Source organism: Sceloporus undulatus, chromosome 2, assembly GCF_019175285.1.
Source record: "Sceloporus undulatus isolate JIND9_A2432 ecotype Alabama chromosome 2, SceUnd_v1.1, whole genome shotgun sequence".
NCBI lineage: Eukaryota > Metazoa > Chordata > Lepidosauria > Squamata > Phrynosomatidae > Sceloporus > Sceloporus undulatus.
Genome location: NC_056523.1, coordinates 170,396,488 through 170,417,171, shown reverse-complemented (window position 1 = coordinate 170,417,171; position 20,684 = coordinate 170,396,488). Strand labels below are relative to the sequence as shown.

General features: G+C 44.4%; 1 protein-coding gene across 3 annotated transcripts in view; it reads left to right on the top strand.

The window, feature by feature from the left end:
* PRPF40B (pre-mRNA processing factor 40 homolog B) overlaps positions 1 to 20,684 on the top strand; it is a 34,512-nt gene that overhangs the window by 12,078 nt on the left and 1,750 nt on the right. For all 3 annotated transcript variants that reach the window (XM_042451680.1, XM_042451681.1, XM_042451682.1), the window contains 18 exons: positions 679 to 789; positions 2,287 to 2,407; positions 2,517 to 2,547; positions 3,331 to 3,498; positions 4,131 to 4,233; positions 5,233 to 5,297; positions 5,578 to 5,742; positions 6,897 to 7,005; positions 7,365 to 7,515; positions 8,615 to 8,748; positions 10,727 to 10,841; positions 12,487 to 12,578; positions 14,659 to 14,775; positions 16,349 to 16,486; positions 17,583 to 17,678; positions 17,885 to 17,965; positions 19,369 to 19,471; positions 19,903 to 19,964. In XM_042451680.1, the coding sequence (XP_042307614.1) occupies positions 679 to 789; positions 2,287 to 2,407; positions 2,517 to 2,547; positions 3,331 to 3,498; positions 4,131 to 4,233; positions 5,233 to 5,297; positions 5,578 to 5,742; positions 6,897 to 7,005; positions 7,365 to 7,515; positions 8,615 to 8,748; positions 10,727 to 10,841; positions 12,487 to 12,578; positions 14,659 to 14,775; positions 16,349 to 16,486; positions 17,583 to 17,678; positions 17,885 to 17,965; positions 19,369 to 19,471; positions 19,903 to 19,964 (1,962 nt within the window). The remainder of the gene's footprint in view (positions 1 to 678; positions 790 to 2,286; positions 2,408 to 2,516; positions 2,548 to 3,330; positions 3,499 to 4,130; positions 4,234 to 5,232; positions 5,298 to 5,577; positions 5,743 to 6,896; positions 7,006 to 7,364; positions 7,516 to 8,614; positions 8,749 to 10,726; positions 10,842 to 12,486; positions 12,579 to 14,658; positions 14,776 to 16,348; positions 16,487 to 17,582; positions 17,679 to 17,884; positions 17,966 to 19,368; positions 19,472 to 19,902; positions 19,965 to 20,684) is intronic.

Genomic DNA, 20,684 nt, shown 5'->3' with positions numbered 1-20,684 from the left:
GCATCCTGAGTTCTGCCAGTGGGCTTACTGGAGTTCAGCCAGTGCAAACAGTTGGACTCCTGCTAAAAACAAAGATCATTGAGTGGCATAGTGTGAAAGCGAAAGGGTCTGTGGCAGCTGTGAAGGGCATTTTGTGGTTGAGAAACAGAGGAAGCAGGGATGTCTATTGTGCTTTGCTTATATTCTGAGGGGAAAAATCTGAATTAAAAACACTTTGAAACTAGTATAACTTCTGTTAAATAAACAAAATGCAGTGTGTTTGGTGCTCTCTCATCTCCTCTTTTCCCCCTTTTATTTTCATTTCTTTCGTTGTATTTTTCCCCCTGGTTATCAAAAAAAAAGGATAAGCAGCTAAGCAAAATACAACCCTCCCCTCAGGTCATGGAAAGCTTTACTCAGCCACCCTGAGTTAACAAGATTTTCACCAGACATTTTCCATGTGCTTTGAAGCCCATCTCCATAAGGACCAGAAGCTTACTTTTTGTATTTTACTTATTTTTTTAAAAAAATATGGAAATTATATTCTCAAAATATGGGATTCTTTGCTTCGTGCTAGTTTTTTGTTTTAGAATAGTGTGATGGTAAAATATAAACTCCCCTGGATCTGTGCAGAATGAGCTTATTTTGCTTGTAATTTTAAGTTATTTACTCCCTCGCCCCCCCCCCCCCTCTATTCAGAAACCTGCATGGAGTGAACACAGAGCTCCTGATGGACGTGTGTATTACTACAATTCTGAAACCAAACAATCAAGTTGGGAAAAGCCAGATGAGCTCAAGTCTAAGGCTGAGGTGAGAGCTCTAGGTAACCTGGACATTTGGGAAAGGAAGATTCAAAATAGATTTCTTGTGCCTTGTTGATTTACCTTTGTAGAGTGATGAGTGAAGGATGGTCAACCAGAAACAGCAACTAAGGGACAGCAATCTCCATGTGGGCTTTTTCCAAGATCAGTGAAGAGAATACTGAAATATACGTTAAAAGCAGAAAACAGTGAGGAGACAAGCACCATGTACTCAAAGACGATCAAGTGATTCCTTTTAAAATAACCCAACATGTTTATAGTGGGCCCTTGGTATCTGCTGGGGTTTGGTTCCAGAACTTCCCCTTGGATACCAAAATTTGTGGATGCTGAAGTCCCATTATATACAGTGGCATAGTAAAATGGTGTCTCTTATATAAAATGGCAAAATCAAGGTTTATTTTTTTAGAATATATATACATTTTTGAATATTTTCAGGCAGTGGATGGTTAAATCTGTAGACTAGAAATCCGTGGACTAGGCCCCCTGAAGAAGACCTTTGCTCATATAGGCCAAAATGCATGGGGCTAATTTAGAAAGAATAAATAGTTGATCGCCTTACAGCATGTAGAGCTTGTCTCCACTGTTTCCTGCTTTTTCATGATCAACCTTAACTGCATTTATTATTGTTATTATACTTCCAAGAATGTGGGTGAGCAGGCTGCGGAGGGTCTGGAAATCCTATATGGAGCAGTTGAAAAAACTGGGCATGCAGAAGACAGAGGTTACAGGGTGGCATGACAACTACCTTCAGACATGTGAAGGATTCTCACTCAGAAGTTATTGCTGCACAAGAGAGCAGATGTTCAAGCAGGGGCTTCCAGCTGTCAGAGATGCTGCCATTACAAGATTCCTTCCCCGAGCAAGGGTTTGGACTTGGTGATCTCTAAGGAAAACGGGCTGAGTGCACTTAGAGAAGGGATGGAGGGCTATTTTCATCTCCACCTGATCCTGTGCAATCTGCATTGATTTTGTGAAACTAGAAGTGACCTTCCACTTGTTTTGGGAGGCAGGTTTTGGCTCAAATTATTATACAGTGAAAACCTGGATTAAATGTTTGTTTTATAAAAACACAGAGTTGGAAGGGACTGAAAAAGCCATCTAATCCAGCCTCCTACCATGCATTAATATACAGTTAGAGCTCTCTTGTGTGATTTATTTTATTTTCACTCTCCCTTTCTCCCAGCATAGGATTCAGCATGATCATCCAACTTCTGTTTAATGACCTCCAAAGATGGAGGTTTGAAACTGTGGGTCTTGGACTGAATTTTTTTCAAGAACATGAGGTGGAGGCATCAGTGGGCACTGGGGGGCCCAAGAAATATATACGGCCTGCAAGTTGGACAATCCTCAGCCCTGTTTTAAGTGGTAAAATTAGGGACTTTATCACCCCCAGTGCCTCCTTCACTTTAGGGAGAAAGGTAGTTAAAACCCAGTGATCCTGTCTGCTCCCCTCACTCCCTGCAACTTCTTTTCTGTATCCCTTCAGCTCTTGTTATCTCGCTGCCCCTGGCGTGAATATCGCTCAGAGACTGGGAAGCCCTATTACTACAACACTCAGACCAAAGAGTCACGCTGGACCAGGCCCCGTGAGCTTGATGACATTGAGGGTAAGGGTTCCCAGCAGCTAGCAAGTGGTATAGTCAGTTGGGTTGGATGTTTCTTGTCTTCCCATAATATTACTGTAGTAACCAACAGCCCTGCCTTTTGTTTCCATAGCATTGATCAAGGAGGAAGAAGAGGATGCAGAGTAAGTCCCCTTGCAGGAAAGTAACATGAGAAAAGTCCTTGAGGGCCTCTTAGAGAAGGAATGGGCAGCAAGGCAGAGCTATATCAATTGTACTTTCTATTTAAAAGGCTGGGACATGGAAGGAAGGCAAGAGCAGCTCACTTTTTGATCCATCCCTCAGATAAAAGTTGGCCCATCTCTGAAGATTCCACATGTTCCACCCTGCCAGGGCACTGCAGAATCTTATCTGATATCAAATTCAGGATTCTCAAAGCGTTTAGCTTTTGTGTTGTAAAAAAAACATTCTTGTTAAGAAAGAAGAAGCAGGCTTCCAGCCCTTAAGGCTTGGAGTAAGAGGCATGAAGTGTTCAGGATCTCAGAGAACTTCACAACTCCAAGGGAGCTGCGTGGGCTTTTAAATGAGACTTCCAGATTCCGCCAGGCTCCTGTTCCTTTTGCTTTCTAAAATTTCTTCAGTATATTTTATTCTCCTTTCTTACTTCCACCTCTTTATTGGTTGAACAGTGGGTGGGAAGAGATTCACATTGTATGAAATAGAACAAAGTGTGTGTATGTGCCTTCAAACTACCTGTTGACTTATGGCCACCCCATAAATTCCCCCATAGGGTTTGCTTAGGCAACGAATACTGAACGATGACCATCCTCTGAAATATAGCCCACAGCATATTCCTTGCCAGTATTCCTTGCCAGTCCCAAATAACAGTCTTTTGCTTTTCCTTTGCTTTTGCTGTTTTTGTGCTGGTCCAGAATATTCACAGCTGCCTTCTTCTCCCCTTCCTCCAGGAAGCAACATCAGCCTGAGCAACCAGAAACACCATTGTCAGGCCCTGCCAGTCCCAGCCCCTCATCGGCAGCCACCTCAGACACAGAAGGCACTGGTGGAATCGAAGGACAGGAGACACCAGGCATTGAGGGGGCACCTCCTGCAGCTGAGGAGGAAGTTACAAGCAGGTGACGTGGGAGGAGAAAGCAGGGAAGGTGTAGGATTAAGGCATGTCTAGGCTGTCATGTTGTAGATTAGTTTCCTTCCTTGGTGATTGGAGGGGGAACTGCAGGGTGATGGTAGCAAGTAGTGAGAATGATGGTAGCAAATTCTGCTGTTCCTTGAAAAGCAGCTACAGCTGACTCATGCATTATTTAGGTAGAGATAAAATTTTTGACTGTTATCATTTGGGAGTGTATATAAAGGTTGTTGTTTTAATCAGGTTTTAGTCGGTTTAAACTAGGTTCATTTAAACCAAATTACTTCTTTTTTAAAAATCCTGTTTTTAAAAAATTGTTTATTCATATATAAATATATGACTATATATGATACCAAGGGCTCACTGTCCTTAATAGGCTAGTAAAACTAGCAAAATCACCTAATAAAACAGGCTGGTAAAGAGTGAGGTATTGATAAAGGAGAAATATGGAATGGAATGGTCTATCGCTCCTCTGCCAGTCTATTATCTTATATGCGTAGAATCCATCTACTCACCTACAGGGAATTCTTGGTTGCCTCTGGCAGCCAGGAAAGTTGTTACAGATGGCTGTTTCATCACAAGGCTGCTCCTTCTGACATGGCTTTGTTTTCCCTGGGCCAGTTCTGATCCTGCCCGGAAAGATGAGGAGGAGCGTGGCACAGGCAATGCATGGATCAACAAGGAAGAAGCCAAACAAGCTTTTAAAGAGATGCTCAAAGAAAAGGTACTAACAGGGGACAAATTAGAGGACCAGACAATTAGCAATTTCTCCAGGCAATCAGGGCCAGATTATACAGTCCCTTCCATTAAGTCAGTGATGGTGAACCTTTTACAGACTGGGTGCCCAAACTCCAACCCACACCCCACTTATTTATTGTAAAGTGCCACATCCCTCTGGCTTTCTAGTAAGAAACTCTGGCAAACTCTATGCTAGGATGACAGCATGTGTGCCCACAGACAGGGCTCTGAGTGCCACCTCTGGCACGCGTGCCATAGGTTCGCCATCACTGCATTAAGTGGTATAGTTCTTTTTGGACTGTTACCACTTTAGGGCAACCTTTCCAGCCCTCCAGCTGAATTGGAATACAATTCTCATCACCCCCAGCCATATTGGCCATTGACTGTGGGTTAGAAACAATAAAGGTTTTTGGCTCAAGCATTGAGAGAGCATTGAGTGGGTGAGAATTAGTAAAAGCTCCATGAAGAGCAGGAGGAAAGGGATCTAGAAGCACATTTGAGACTAACTAAATGAAAAAAGCTGGTAACATGAGCTTTCATAGACATGAATCTACTTCCTCAGATAGGAAGAAGGAAAATGTTATGTATGGATTTTGTCCCCTGAAAAGGTAGAATGTTATCCTTTCACATAGAAAAATAGCATATCACGTGAACTCTTCTCCTGGGAAGAATCATTTTGTTCATTCAAAGAACTGGGAAGAGAGAAAAGTAGGTACCGTAGCCTAAACCAGTACATTCCAAGTCAAAAGCAAAAGTTAAATAAATAAATAAATGTGATTTAATCCTTCTATTTATGTAAACTTGTCTTGAGACAAGTAGCAAAGGGGGTGTGGTCCCAGCATAAGAGGTGATCTGTCAGGTATGCTTTGACTGAGAGTTCCTGCATGGCAGGGGGTTGGACTGAATGGCCCTTGTGGTCTCTTCCAACTCTATGATTCTGTGTGATATCATCTTGGGTGAAAATCCTTCTGTTCTCTGGCCCCAGGGTGTCCCAGCAAGTGCATCGTGGGAGCAAGCCATGAAGCTCATTAGCAGTGACCCTCGGTTCAGGTATGATTCTGCACAGAGTTCTATGACTCCCTCCTTCCCTTCATCTATCAAATATAGCCCTAGTTTGCAGTGTTGCAGGTCTATGGCTTATGACACTTTTCTCACAGTGGCAAAGTAATAGAAATACCCTAGACTTGGCCTTGCGTAGTCCAGCCCAGATTGCTGTGCAGCTGGGCGTCCCACTCCCTCCTTTGGTACCTCCATACTCCTGTCCCCTGTTTGTTCTCCTCCATTACCCATGACTGCAAGCTCTTGGAGCTTCTTGTATGGTCTGCCCTAGTGCCTTGCCCAAGCTGAGCGAGAAGAAGCAGGCTTTCAATGCCTACAAGGCCCAGCGAGACAAGGAAGAAAAGGAGGAGGCTCGGCTCCGGGCAAAAGAGGCCAAAGAGGAGCTGCAGCATTTCCTGGAGCAACACAGCAAGATGAATTCCACCACCCGCTACAGGTAAGAAAGCACCAGTGTCAAAGGCAGTGTGCCTAGTGCCTGGGCCCTGGGGATCATGGTGTTTGAGTTCTGACCTTTCTTGACTGGGTGGCCGACTTCTTGTAGAGCCTAGTACCAGATTGTTCAGGCTTAACTCTGTAAGAAGAGAATTATGGAAGGTGGAGGTTTCTCTTTGGCCCTATGATTAGTCTATCTAGATCGGTCCTAGGAAGGAAATGTGCCAATCCATGCTTCTTCAGTTGGAGGAAAGCAGCAAGAGTTAATACAGTGGGCCCTTGGTATCTACTGATGTTTGGTTCCAGGAACCCCCATTGATACCAAAAGATGTGGATGCTAAAGTCCAATTAAATACAGTGGGACAATAAAATGGTGTCCCTTTTATAAAAATGACAAAATCAAGGTTTGCTATTTGGAATTAATACGTTTTTGAATATTTTCAAACTATGGAAACTTGAATCTGTAGATACAGAGGACCAACTGTATATTTTTTTTATTTGCACATCCTACCCTTCCACTAAAAATAGTGCTCAAGATAAAACCAAGTGAGTGTCATGATAAAAATCCATTGATAAGAAAAAGAAAAGCAGAACTCAGTGTATTAGAACTGGATTCAACAGTAAATCAAATTAGATGACAGAAGCTGGTCTGAATAATAGTTGAGAAAGATGCCTTTGCCTTCACCTTGCCTCCATACAAAGTGTTTCAGAGCCTAGGAGGAGCCACTGAGAAGTCCCTTTTTCCCCAGGCTGGGAGCTACACCAATGTAGAATCTATTTATTGCCAGCCAATCACAGGAGCCAATGTATTCTACTTTTCTTTTTGGTGACTGAAAAGGCTTGAACATATGTAATCTGTGTACCAGCTGAAGAGGTTGGATTCCAGCTGCAGACTGTGGGATTTCTTTCTGGAGTCTTTGTCACTCTGCTAGACCTGCTTTCCTTTGTCACCAGTTAAAAATGGGGAAATCTCACTGGTTTCTCAGAGACATGGATGCCCCAGAGCAGTCTCTTTTTCATTGTAGGCTAATCCAGTTATGTGTTGTGCTCATCCTCCTATTGCATTCTTCATCTGTGCCTCCCTTGTGTCCTCACTACAGTGACTTCATCCCACAAATGACACCTTGTTTCCTCTTGTTTCCCCCTGCCCCTCCCCAGGAAAGCTGAACAGATGTTTGGGGAGCTGGAAGTGTGGGCTGTGGTCCCAGAGCGTGATCGCAAGGAGATCTACGATGATGTTCTCTTTTTCCTAGCCAAAAAAGAGAAGGTAAACAAAAAAAATCCCAACAACACTTGGAAGATAAAGGCAAGGGATGAGAACAAAAAATAAAATGTTAATATAGAGACTCGCCTTCCCCTCACATGGCTCAGTAGTTGAAATTGTGTTTGTGTGAACCTTTTTGTACAACAAACTTCATAATCCCCAATTGCATGGCAAGTTGTCTTGCTGGTTGGGGTTATGATAGTTTAAAAAGCAACATTTTCAAGCTCTGTCTAGTACTTGCAGTTGGCCACCTCCTGATGCCCGCAGAACTTAGATGGAGTGGCGGGGGGACAAAGAAACCCAGGAGCTCTGTGCTTCTGGCAGGAATACGAGCCTCAAGGTTGTCCCTGCTGCCCACCCAGGAACATGCCAAGCAGCTGCGCAAAAGGAATATCCAAGCCCTGAAGAGCATCCTGGACAGCATGAGTCGTGTCAGCTTTCAGACTACCTGGTCCGAGGCCCAGCAGTACCTGATGGATAACCCCAGCTTTGCCGAGGATGAGGACCTGCAAAGTGAGACCCCTTCCCATCTCCCTGTTGTCTCAGGTCCTTCTCTCCTTCCCACCCCAGCCCACATCAAAGTTTCAGAACTCTGGTATCTTAAGTCAGTTACAATGTTGTACATTAGACTTATACTTGTGTCACTGTTTCTTATTCACATTTACGATTATGGCATCATTTGTCATTATTGTAAATGCCCCCCTGATGATTGTGGTTGTCTGCCTACAAGTCATTTTTTTACTTATGATGACCCTATCATATGGTTTTCTTGGCAATTTTCTTTGTGGGAGGGTTGCCATTGCTATCTTCTGAGGCTGGGAGAGTGTGCCTTGGCCGAGATCACCCAGTGGGTTTTTATGCTCAAGTGGGGATCTAACTCTGATCTCCAGAGTCATAGTCCAACTGTCAAACCATTACACCATGTCCCCAAACCCACCTTTAAAGTCACTCAGCTGACCAGAACAATATGATTCTGTAGCGTTGGCAAGCAGGTGCTACAGAATGATGTGAACACCAACAACCTACTAGCAAGAGATGGTGCCAGGAGCAGCAACAGGGATCCCTTTCCCATTCATCATCATACCATGGCTTGCTGGCGGGAGTGGGGGGGGGCTGGTCCTGTCATCTGTTAGTGCACTGCAGCACCAGCATTGCAAAACTCCATTACTCAGCACAGCAGAACCTCGGCCTAAGAGTCTCCATGAGGCTCTTTGTGAACATGTGTACTTCCTTCAGATTTGTTCTGCACTGTAGTGCAAGTATTTCAGCTTTCCAGTTTTTAAAATAGCCAGGTTTCTAGCTCTTAAAGAAGTGAAGATAGGCTGGATGCAGATGGACAGCCTGGTGAAATTTCTCAATCCAGGATGGGGAGGACTGAGTAATATTCTTGTGGCTGTGCAAAACCTTGTCCCTTTCAACTATGCAGCATGTATCGTTTGCTTTATTTATGCAGATCTCTCAGTTCAGCTTCCCCACTTGCATGTCCTTTAGCCTGGTAGTTTTCTCTACAATGTATTTTCCTCTCCTCACCACCACCAGCCCAGTAACCCCATGCCAGTTTAATTTTTCTGCCCCACTGAGCTTGGACCCCTCTCACCTCTGCCTGTTTCAGATATGGACAAAGAGGATGCCTTAATCTGCTTTGAGGAGCATATCCGGACATTGGAAAGGGAGGAGGAGGAAGAGCGTGAGCGTGGCCGACTACGAGAGAGACGCCAGCAGCGCAAGAACAGGGAGGCCTTCCAGGTATCCAGAGCCATAGCCTTGAGCTGGGGGCATGCTCAGTGAGGGAAAAAAAACCCTGGGCTAGCACCTAGAAGTGGGTAGTGGTATGGTTTTCAGAGGGAGCATAGCTCAGTAGAGAAGATTTCTGTGCCTTGCATAAAGAGAGTCCCAGGGTCAACCCCAGGCACCTTAAGTTGAAAGGATCAGGAAACTCAGGATGAGCAACTTAGGAGGCTGTGTAGGCCTCCTGGGAGACTTTGGAAGGTTGCACCACCAATTCCCCCCTTCCCCAGTTCAAAAATTGTTTTGCCCCCTAAATACACCCAAACACACTGGGGGAGGTGGGCACTTTTACTAGTGTGTTCTTTTTGTTTTTAGGGCAGCGAGCCATTTTAGGTCCCATGACAAATCTATTTTACAACAGGAAATTACATGGAAGTTATTTACAGTTTACTTTCTGTTGTTTACTTACAAAGGGTTCTTCTGCACTTGAAATAGTCCAGAGGTGCCCCAAAACATGGTGAAAATGCCCCCTTGCCCCTGAAGCATTAGGGGGCACTTGCAGATGATTTTTTTGCCTCATGGACTCTATGAGCCACAAAACCAATCCTGGGGGCCACATGCACTTTGTTGACCCCAACTCCACTGCATTTTGCTGACCCCAGTGGCTGGAAAGATCTCTCTCTCTCTCTCTCTCTCTCTCTATCTATCTATCTATCTATCTGCCTAAAACCCTGAAGAATCACTGCCGGTGTATACAACAGTAGATTGATCAAGAGTTTGGACAAGTTACTTGGGATAAATACAACTCCCAGAATCCTGCAGATAGCATGATCATTCATTTAAAGAGCATGGTCATTCATTTAAAGATGACAGATGACGAAAAGATTTTGTTGGCCCACTGAGCCCAACATTTCTCATCATTGACAGTCCTGTCAGGGGCCGCTGGGAGTTGCAATCCATCAGTTTCTGGTGGTTCGCAGAGTTTTCCATCTCTGGGACAGTTGTATCAGTGGTCTGACAAACCTGTTCTTTGTATGTCTCAGTTGCATTTGTGATCTTTAAATCATTAGTTCTTCCTACCCATTACCCATTTATTATTTTTATGTATTTATTTATTGCACTTATTCCCTGCCTGTATCCCAAAATGGGCTCCAGGGCCCATCATCTGAGGATAAACAGATTGGAAGGTCATTGAGCAGCAAAAGTGCTTTGACATCCACATTCAGAGCTAAGGCAGAGTTGGTTTTTGCTTACATTAGACTCTACACCAGCCAGTTCTCGAAGGGTATAGCTGTGTGCAGGATGCATTTTAATATGAATAAAGATAAAACACAGAATATAGTACTGAGCATGGTATTCAGCTTTCTGAGGATTTCGGCTTTCTTTAAAAAAAATCCATCACCAGTTTCTAGTTTGTAAAGAAAGAGAAATATGCATGGAAAAGTGAGGAATGTTTGGGGAAAGTGGTCATCCTAGTGCCTTGCTGAATATGTTCCCCACTACCTTCAGGGGCAAAATACTTTTCACCAAGCATTTCCTACATGTATCCAAGCATATCTCCTTGCCCATCAGGTCAGGATATTTTTTATTATTTATTTTTAAAAGTTGGTTGTCAAACTGAATATGAATTGAGTCTCCCTTATCCAAAATGCTTGGGATAAGATTTTTTTTTAAATTTTGTAATATTTGCATATACATAATGAGATATTCTGGAGATGGCAGACAAGTTTAAACATGAAATTAATTTATGTTTTATGTAATTTATACACATCTCATACACATAGCCTGAAGGTAAATTTATTTTCAATAATTTTGTGGATGATGAACTGCATTGTGTTTTGAGTAGGGGGAGAGAAGGAAGCAAGGGATGTGGGGCAGGGGTTCCAGGCCTGCTTTGGGGCATGCAGCCTCCCTTGCAGGGCTTGTGAACAGGGGAGGGCTGACTCCCCGATCTCTCTCACTCTATCGTAGAATAACCAGGCTGCTTCTTGCTCAGGCCTTCTTGGACGAGCTTCACGAAAATGGGCGCCTGCACTCCATGTCCACTTGGATGGAGCTGTACCCCTCCCTCAGCACTGACAGACGCTTTGCCAACATGTTGGGCCAACCTGGTAAGCAGCCAGTGAGCAAGATACCCCTCCCTGTCCATTTCCCAACAGTAATGGGGCTTTTAAAAATACACTTACAACCTATGAGTCAGTCCTTTCTTTTGGGGGCATTTGAAATAAAAAGAGGACAGAAAGCTCAGCATGTTTGTGAGGCATGAATATTAGATTAGAGATGTGTTAGAGACTTCCATTTTCAAGGAGTGGGCATATTGTGCTCATGGTAGTGAAGCTACTGGGTACATCTACACTGTAGAAATAATGCAGTTTGACACCACTTTAAGTGCTGTAGTTCCACCCAATGAAACAGTGGGATTTGGAGTTTTACAAGGCCTGTAGCCTTCTCTGTCCAAGAGTGCTGGCAACTCACAAAACTACAAATCTCAGGATTCTGTAGGGTGGAGCCATGGCAGTTAAAATGGTGTCAAACTGAGTTATTTGTACAGTGTAGATGCAGCTTCTGACACCTCTTTGGTTAAATTGGTGTCATTATAACCACTCATGGAACAGAGCTGTTGGCCACAGAATGTTCTTGGCTCAGCTTCTGTGAAAAGTGATGTTTGTCAGGGTGGCTGGTATTGAAAAGTACTTTTTGTGAATAAAACATGCTGTTATGAAAAGGAAATTGAAAGGAAAGGATGATGTAGTGCAGTGTTGAGAACTTATTGCCCCCCCATCTTGTTTCCAAAGCCCTCTACATTGTTTCAAAGTGCTGGGAAGAACAATTTGTCCCTTCCTTGGCAGCCTTTGGGACAGGAAGGAAAAGGGGGAAAGAGAACAGGGTGGCACAAAAAGAAAGAGGCAAAGGAAGAGAGAGGAGTGACAAAGAGAGAAACGTACTGAGAGAAAAGAGGGTGGGAGAAAGAGGAAGAGAGAAAGAAAAGAGGGTAGCAGCAAGTGAAAGAGAAAAAGGAGGAACCCTTGCATGGCCCATCACTGGTCTTAGCCCCACCTGCAATCGGTAGGTCTTCCCCAGCATTTCTCATGGCTGAGAAATGCTGAGGATAGAACTCCATGCCTTCTGTGGTCGGACCTGTGTCTAAAGCCTTTGAACCTGGTACAATGTTTGTGGAGTGGCCAGGTTGTTGGCCTCACTCAGGCTGCCTTTCTCAATTGAGTTGCCTTCAGTTGTGTTGGACTATGACTACTATGATCCCCAAACAACATGAACGATGTAGTGCAGCTTATCTGGGGGAAGCCAGATGGGAGATGGCTGTTTTAAGGCAACTTATTTATTTATTTATTTATTTATTTATTACAGTGGTTTTCAAATAGCCTGACTTTTATGTATTGTATTCCCTACTGATTTTTCTGCCAGATGACCACCTGTATGCTTGCCTTCTTGCCATTGGATCTCTGAGCTTTGCATATATTTCTGAAAGATGTTCAAGAGCCTCAGTTGAAGCAGAGTGGTATCCTGGCCAAATCAGCCTCAGGGTCATGTTCCCTGAATCAAGAGTGTCTTTAGAACACACCTCACAATGTCATGTCTCATGCAGTATCTGCAGGGCTTTTCTCATGGTATCGTTGATGGGTCTCTGATAAAGCCTGCATGAAAACTCCAGACAATTTGGAAGCCACTGTAACTGAAACCTTTTCCTTGGAAGGCACTACTGATGGGTCATACATGTCTGCTTTTCTGCCCCCACAGGCTCCACCCCATTGGACCTGTTCAAGTTCTATGTGGAAGATCTGAAGGCCCGTTTCCATGATGAAAAGAAAATCATCAAGGATATCCTCAAGGTGGACACTGGAGGGACACAGGGAGAGCAAAGCTAATAAGTCATCTCCAAGAATTTCAAGTGGTGGTAGCGGAGGGCCCTTTCACATTAGCTTATTGTGATGCTATGATTCCACTCGAACTTCCATGGCAACATGCTATGAAATCATGGGATTTGCAGTTTAGAGAGGCACTAGAACTCTCCAGCTAAGTATTCTAAGTGCCCCTCTCTAAAACTCCAAATCCCAGGATTCCATAAAACAGAGCCATGGAAATTCAAGTGGAAACATCACATTATAAGTATGTTGGGTGAAGATCCCTGTGTTAAGTCCTTTGCAGCAATACTAACAGAGATTTGTAGCGCCACAAGGACCAGAATGTTTTATGCGACATCAACTTTTTCAAATTCCATCCTACTTGATCAAACACTTTCATGTATCTAATGAGTGGGTTCCAGTCAATGAAAGCTTATGCCAAAGCTTGTTAGTGTATTCAAAGCCATTTCCAGTGCTTTAAAACATTATTTTCCCTGGACTTAACCTCCAAGAATCTCCCAGCCAGCATGGCCATGACCGTGTTCGCTAGGGGATACTAGAAGTTTTTGTCTAGGAAAAATAACGTCTCCAAGCACTGATCCTTTCTGTTTTAAAGTTGCTTGCCTTGACTCCCAGGGTTTATTCCTGTCTGCTTTCTCACTCCACAGTTCCACAGTTGTCTGGATCCTCTGCTTGGCCTTTGCCATTTTGTACAGTAATAGTCATTTTCCATAGGTTCCTTCACTTTGCTGTAAATCTTTAACATCCTTTGAAGGATCATTTATTCACCAAACAGAAAGTCTGCCATGTTTTCCTTTTGACTTGAAAGACAACAGTACATTGTCTACTTGAGGGACAGTTCCAGTCAGCCCCATGCAGCATGACTAATGGTAAAGAACTGTGGGAATTATAGTCCACACTGTCAGAGGACAGAAGGTTTCCCTCCTGTGGACAATTTCATGCCAATTGCACTTTTTTGAGTTTGTAAATTAATTTCTGAGATTGATGTGAAAAGAGCACCCTCCACAATGATATCTACTAGCAGATTCCAACGTGTCTGGGCAGAGCTAGCACTATTGTTAGGCAGAGTGAGGGAGCTGCCCATTTTGTATCTTGTGAAATGGCAGAAAATTTCTAACGACAGTGCGCTTGCACCATGCGCAGACACATTTGGGGAGAAGAACAATGGGGAACGAGCCTAGATGAATATTTATTCCCTTACGCAGGGGGATCTGGAGCAGATCCCCTGCATAAGGAGAGGGTCCACTATACTTAGTTATGACTACTGTATTATTTACTTGAGTAGGAGGGACTTCTGGGATATTCCAAAGCAACACAGCCAGCCTTGAACACTGTCAACCTGGACCTGGCAGTGAGGATGGTGTGGTGAAATAGTACTTACTGCTCTCCTTTAGGCAGTGAAGTGTTTTAGTGCTAAACCTTTAGGGCAATCCCCTGAAGATCAACATGGATCATGAACAGGATTACTCCAGTAGATGTGTCCATTTACCCATCCCCAACAGTATGTGTTCCAGTTGTTTTGGATTATGACTCCCTCAGTCACAATCAGCATGACCAATGATTGAAGATAATGAGGGTTATTGTCCAAAACATCTGGAAGTGTTAGCCTGAGGAAGACTGCATTGGGAAAACAGTCAAAAGCAAGCTGTGTAGTTCTAAAAGGCCATAAAGTATTAAGCAAAGTTTCAGCAAAAATGTTTTCTTCAGGCTACTTATGAAGCAAAAGGGAAAGATATGAAAAAATGTAGCCTTCTGTTTGCTAGTGATGCATCTCAAATGTGAATGGGGCAATCCTTTTCTATTCTGTGGTCCCTCGCTTTTTGCACAGCTCAGGAGGAAACACTGGCTAAATCCTAATGATCTTAGTCCCCAGTCAGAGGAGAACTTTGGAATCAGTGCAGTTTCCTTATGTGTTCACTCATCATTCAGCTGTTGGTTCCCTGGGCCTTCTATAGTTAGGAACTAGTCTATAAGATTCAGGCACACATATGGTACTTGGAATGATTTTTTAATTGTCTTGCCTTTCTTCCACTTCATCCCTTGATAGGACCGGAGCTTCAGTGTGGAAGTCAACACAACTTTTGAGGACTTTGCGCACGTCATCAGTTTTGACAAGCGGGCTGCTACGTTGGATGCTGGCAACATTAAGCTGACTTTCAACAGTGTGAGTGGGGCAGGGATCAGCAAACTGTTGTCTACACAGAGTGTGGGATACAGTTCCTGATAGTGGAGGCAGGAACCAACTTGCCTCTTCAGTACTGTGCCTAGTCACCCTCTCCCATTGCCCCCCAGGGATGGCAAATGCTTGGATCTCCAGAAGTTGCAGGGCTGCATTATCCTTTATCACTGGCTGTGCTGGCTGGGGGGCTGATGGGAATTGCAGTCCAGTAAAATAGAAGGGCATGTTACAAATCAGGGACGGAAATCATATAGCTCTCCTGATGTTGTAAGACTTCAGCTTTGACATTCCTCACCACTGGCTATGCTGGCCACTGGCTATACTGGGAGTTGCAGTTCACCAACACTGGTTTTGCATGTTACTTACTACTGTTACAAATTATTTTTAGAAACATTGTGGCCCTAGGGAAAACTTTATAGATTTCTGGATATCCCCCACCCTCCATTTCTTTCACTCATATTAGAACATGGGCAGAGTTATCTTCTTAGTGAAGAGGAAAATAAGTGGTCTCTCAGTATCTGCTGGGACCGTGCCAGGACTGCCTTCTAGATACCCAAATCCATGGATACTCAAGTCCCATTATATATAACAGCATAGTAAAATGTTATATAAAAAGGCAATTAATGTTTGCTTTTTGTAATTTTGTATGTGTGTGAATATTTTTGAACTGGTTGGCTGAATCTGTAAATGCAGAATTCATGGATATGGAGGGCCAACTGTATTGTACATGTAACACACAATGGAATCAAGGGGTTGTAATGATGGCTCCTGGCTTACAGAGTTTTAAAAAATGGATTCCAAACAGATCATAGAATCATAGATTTGGAAGGAGCTGATTCCATTGCCAAACTTCTTTTACCAACAAGAAGTTCCTTCTAACTTCAACTGAAATCTACCCTTCTGTAACTTAAAACCATTAAACCTGGTCCTACCCTCTGGGAGATTTGTTATTTATGGTCTTATAAATGGATCATCTACATTCAGGGGCAGTCTACACCTAGAAGCTTGGGACAAACAACAGGCAGGCTGTCACTACAAAGAGTACACCTGGTTCCTAATTTTTGGAATAAGTCTTCTGTTGGGTGACCAACTTTGGTCTGGACTCATGAAGGTTCTTTTGTGTCAGTGGTGCTTCAGAGAATAGGGGAGACTCACACACACAAAGGAGAGTAAGAGACTCAGGCTGCATCCCACCTTCTTGGGCGAAGCCCAGTCTGACCCCCCTTCCCAATTACACCATCCCATCCTTTGGTAATTTCTCAGCCTTTGTGCAGTGTTCGTTTGCTTGCTTCACGTAAGGTTTTACCATACTACTGGCAGTGAGAACTACAGGAAACGATATTGACATTTTTAGTCCCACTCTTTTGCCTTTACTCTGTCATTACAAAAATGCAAAAAAACAAAAAACCCTCCCAAGTTAAATTGAAGTTGAACTTGGCCCTAGAGTTTTGCTGTAGAGAAGGGCCTTTTTATGCAGCAGAAGGATCAACAAAAGACCCTTGGGCAAGGGTGTGTGGCGTGGTTTAAACTCACTTTCCCACCTGCTCATCTCTCACAGCTGCTAGAGAAGGCAGAGGCACGGGAGCGTGAGCGGGAGAAGGAAGAGACTCGTAAGATGCGGCGCAAGGAGGCAGCGTTCAAGAGCATGTTGCGGCAGGCAGCTCCTCCGTTGGAACCCAGCACTCCCTGGGATGAGGTGAGCCCCCTAAGCCTGGCTGCAAGTGCATCCACCACTGGCCTCAGTGAGCAGGAAGTGGGTTGTGATCTAGTGGTACATCTCTTGATGGTTCTGACTCCTGGTACTTTAACCAGAGCAAAGGGGGAAATACACTTCTGGCTTGGCTTCAGGTGTTGTCTAATCTTCAGTGTCTCTTGTCTTAAAATGGGAACACAAATCAGCAGGCAACCTGTTAGTGACATACACATATGTAAGCCATGCTATGTAGATGAGGCTAATTAGTCTACACTACGTAACAGACATAGTCTGTTGACGGCAACAGAAGCAAAGTTGCACAGATAGCAGCATTGCATATTGTAGTTGTACATTGTGCATTGCAGTTGCACAATGACCCCCCCCCCCCCGTCATTGACATGTGTTGTGCAGTGTTGTATTCTGCATGGTGGTTGCGTAGTGCTGGTGCAATGTAGCTTTAGAAGTGGATATTTTTGCTGCATGGAGGGGTTGTTGGATGGTAACTGTTGTTTGATCTTTGTTGTCTTTTGTTCAGCTCTGCTGTCTGGTTTTAAAAGTGATCCCTTATCTAATAGAATTGCAATTCAGAAGTACAGTGGTGCCTCGGGTTACGAAATTAATTCGTTCCGTGGCACCGTTCGTAACCCGAAAAGCCTTCGTAAGCCGAATTGCCATAGGCGCTAATGGGGAAAAGCCGCGATTCCGTGCGAAAAAGCCGAAAAAAGCACCAAAAGTTTTTTCGTAACCCGAAAAAACATTCGTAACCCGGAACAATGTTTTCCTATGGGATTTTTTCGTATCCCGAAAATTTCGTAACCTGGGTATTTCGTATCCCGAGGTACCACTGTAGGTCTGCCAGACTACTGTGTACTACCTGGGGTGAAGCTGATAATTGACTTAACCTGCCTGAATAACCTTGTTGTGTATCTAGCTCTGGTCATCAGGCTTTCACACTCTAAGAAAAAAACCAAACAGATATGTGGTCTAGGAGAAGGAGCTACCTATGCCTCTGTCAACTTATGTCAAAGCTTGGGAAACATTCCTTTTTTGGACTGCAGCTCTCAGGACCCCCAGGTTTGCTCTTTCCCTTTCTCACCAGGTCCGAGAGCGGTTCGTCAACAACATTGCTTTTGAGCAGATTACACTGGAATCGGAGCGGATTCGCCTCTTCCGCGAATTCCTACAAGTGCTGGAGGTGAGGAGGGACTGATGGGAAAGGCCAGAGCAATGGAATCTCGGGAGGCAATTCAGCTCTAAGGCCTGCAATGGAGGGTGACAGGGGTGGGGAAGCTGGATCTTCCAGATTGTGCTGGAGAGTGAAGGCTGGGTGCTCAGAGGGGCTCAAGTCTGGTGAGCTGTGTATGCAAACCTCTCTCTCCCCCCCCCCCACCCACCCCACAGACGGAGTGCCAGCATTTCCACGCCAAGGCCAAGAAGCACACCAAGAAACCCAAGAAGCACCATCGCAAGCGTTCTGCTTCAGTGAGAGCTTAGAGGGAAAGTCTGGGGTGGCGGGGGTGGGGCAACCTGGAGCAAGAGGCCCTTAAAGCCATGGGAGTGAGATGTGTGTTGGACAAGGGTAAATGGAAATTTCAGGGCTTTATTTTAACCCTCTTGGCGTTTTTAATGAAAGGGTTAGGAAAACTCAGAAGGGCTAAAACTCCCTTTACAAAGGGAGCAAAATGTGAGGTATTTGAGTCTCCAGAGGTGGTTGAATGGATTGAGCCACTTCAGACTGGAGGTATGCATGAAGGGGCGGGGGGGGGGGGCACCAGCACCAGAGTGACACTATAGAGTCATGGAGTGAGTGTTTCACGCCTTCAAGTAATTTCCAACTTATGCTGACTCTAAGGTGAATCTGTCATGGGATCTTCTTGGCAAGATTTGTTCAGTAGGGATTTGCTCTTTCCTCCCTCTGAGGCTGAGAGACTGTGACTTGCCCGGGTCACCCAGTAGGTTTCCACAGCTGAGCGGGGATTTGAACCCTGGTCTTCAGAGTCCTAGTCAAACACCCAAACAACTATACAACACTGGCTGTCATGAGATGATAGTGTGACTATATCTCTTTAGGCAGTAGGTTGGTGGTGGAGCTTACCAATTTGAATATTTTTCCACAGACAAAGTTTCTTAGGATATTTTTTAGAAAAGACCTACAGAAGAAGTGGGTTGGCCCACGTTTTCCTCTGTGTGTCCTAGATGCTTTTACTTGTTGAGATTTATTTAAAATTGAACTGTGGATTGTTCAAAACTGGAACTTGTTCACTCTCCCATGCAGAGGATGAAGTGGTATCATTCATTATTTACCACTTCAGAAGCAGACTGTCTCATTCTGCAGCCTGTGTTGATAGAGCTGAAGAATCCTGCAGTGCAGTACCTGTGTATATACACATGCACATAGACACACAGCCATGTGGGAAGACTTTTGAGCTGTGCCTTATAACCATAGATTCTGCAAACATATTGCCTTAAGCAGGGCTGGGACTGGAGGAGGGCTTTTATCAACCACCGTGCTACTCTTCGGTGCAAGACAAGTCAATGCCCGCCAGATAGGTGAGATTACACCTCCCTTCATCCTCAAGCAATCACAATCAACTGCTGTTTGAGGGTGATGGAGATTATAGTCTGAGATATCTGGAGGATGCCAGCATAGGGGAGGCTGTTGCAAATGATGAGTTTGGATGTATTGCTCCACATCCCAGGAAATTCACCAAGAAAGGGTGTGAGCCAGTTTAAAATCAGCTGCCACCAAAGTGTGCTGGGTTTGTTTTTTTACTTGCACTCAGTCCTCCTGCCTGTACTTTACTAGTAGATCAGAAACACAAAGCGCAGGTCCCCCCCCCCCCCCGTTAGTGACTATTTGGTGAGTCCACATTTCTTCCCCTCAGGGCTCAGAGTCAGGGTCAGACCACCCCCACCGTGCAGCTAAACGCAAGAAACGGAACCATTCGGAATCTGCTGGCTCAGGAGCATCTTCCTCACCTGATTCAGGTAAGAGACAGGGATTGTTTGAGGGCCCATTGTCAATTGAAGCCCCATTTGTCCTGCTTTTCTCAAATGAAATCTCATTGCATTTGAAATTCACATGAGTGGTGGGATCGAAAGAGTTTCTTCAGAGGTCATCTTTTCCAGTGCACTCTCAGTGCAAGACATTTACTGTGATCTCAATCTTAATGGGCAGCCATCCAGTGTCTGCTTAAAAATGTCCAATAAAGGAGAGTCCACTCACCTTCCAGGTCAGCCTGTGAGATAGTTTGCCCCTTCACCCTCCTCAGCAAGGTGACAGTCCTAGCTGTCTCTCTGTGCCTCCTTCAGAAAGCTTTGCCCACTAGTGTGTTGGGCCAGCGTAGCCCTGTGCATGTGCTCAGTGAGGATCAGCTTCCCCATGGTGTCCCATTTCTCCGCCCACCCTCTCCCCACAGAGCACAGCACCAGGCGCTCTAAAAGGCAGAAGAAGAAGAGCAAGAAAAAAAGACACAAATCGGTGAGTCCGCAGTAGGAGGGTGATGCAGTAGGCAGGGTGTCAATGAGGCAGATGGCAAGGCAAGAGAAAAGAGATGGGCAAGACATGCAAAACCATTCTTCCTTTGAAAAGAGGTGAGGAAATCTGACCAAAACAGGGAATCCATTAGGGATGTGGGGCAGCTGAGCCTTCTGGACAATCAGACAATTCCAAGTAGCCCAAGCCCTCTGCCGAGTGACAGTTCTGTTCCATGGGGTAGGTATGTAGTTAGAGGAGGGGAGCATATGATCTCAGTGCCCAGTAGTGTTGCTGTTTACTGCTATTTCAAATTGGTCATGGTGGAAATTCTTTATTGTTTATTGTTTGTATCATTGCTATTGCCCGCTACCAGGAATTGCCATAATTGAAGAGAGGGTACAAATAATTTATGCAAATTGGCATCCTTTGCACCAGGGTGGGCGTCTTCATTGGGTTTGGCTGCCATTTTTTTCTTCCTTGGACACTCAGGGAACAGGCCAGGGACCACACGGAATGCCACAGTGTTCAGAAAGAAAAATGGAAGTATCCAGAAGTTTTGAAAAATAAAGAGTTTATATAGATAGATAGATAGATAGATAGATAGATAGATAGATAGATAGATAGATAGCACTGTAGGAAAAGGAGCCTGAAACCTATTGAAAAATTAAATCACTACTCCTATGACTTTCAGAAAAGGCAACCCTCCTTCTTTTCACCTAATTC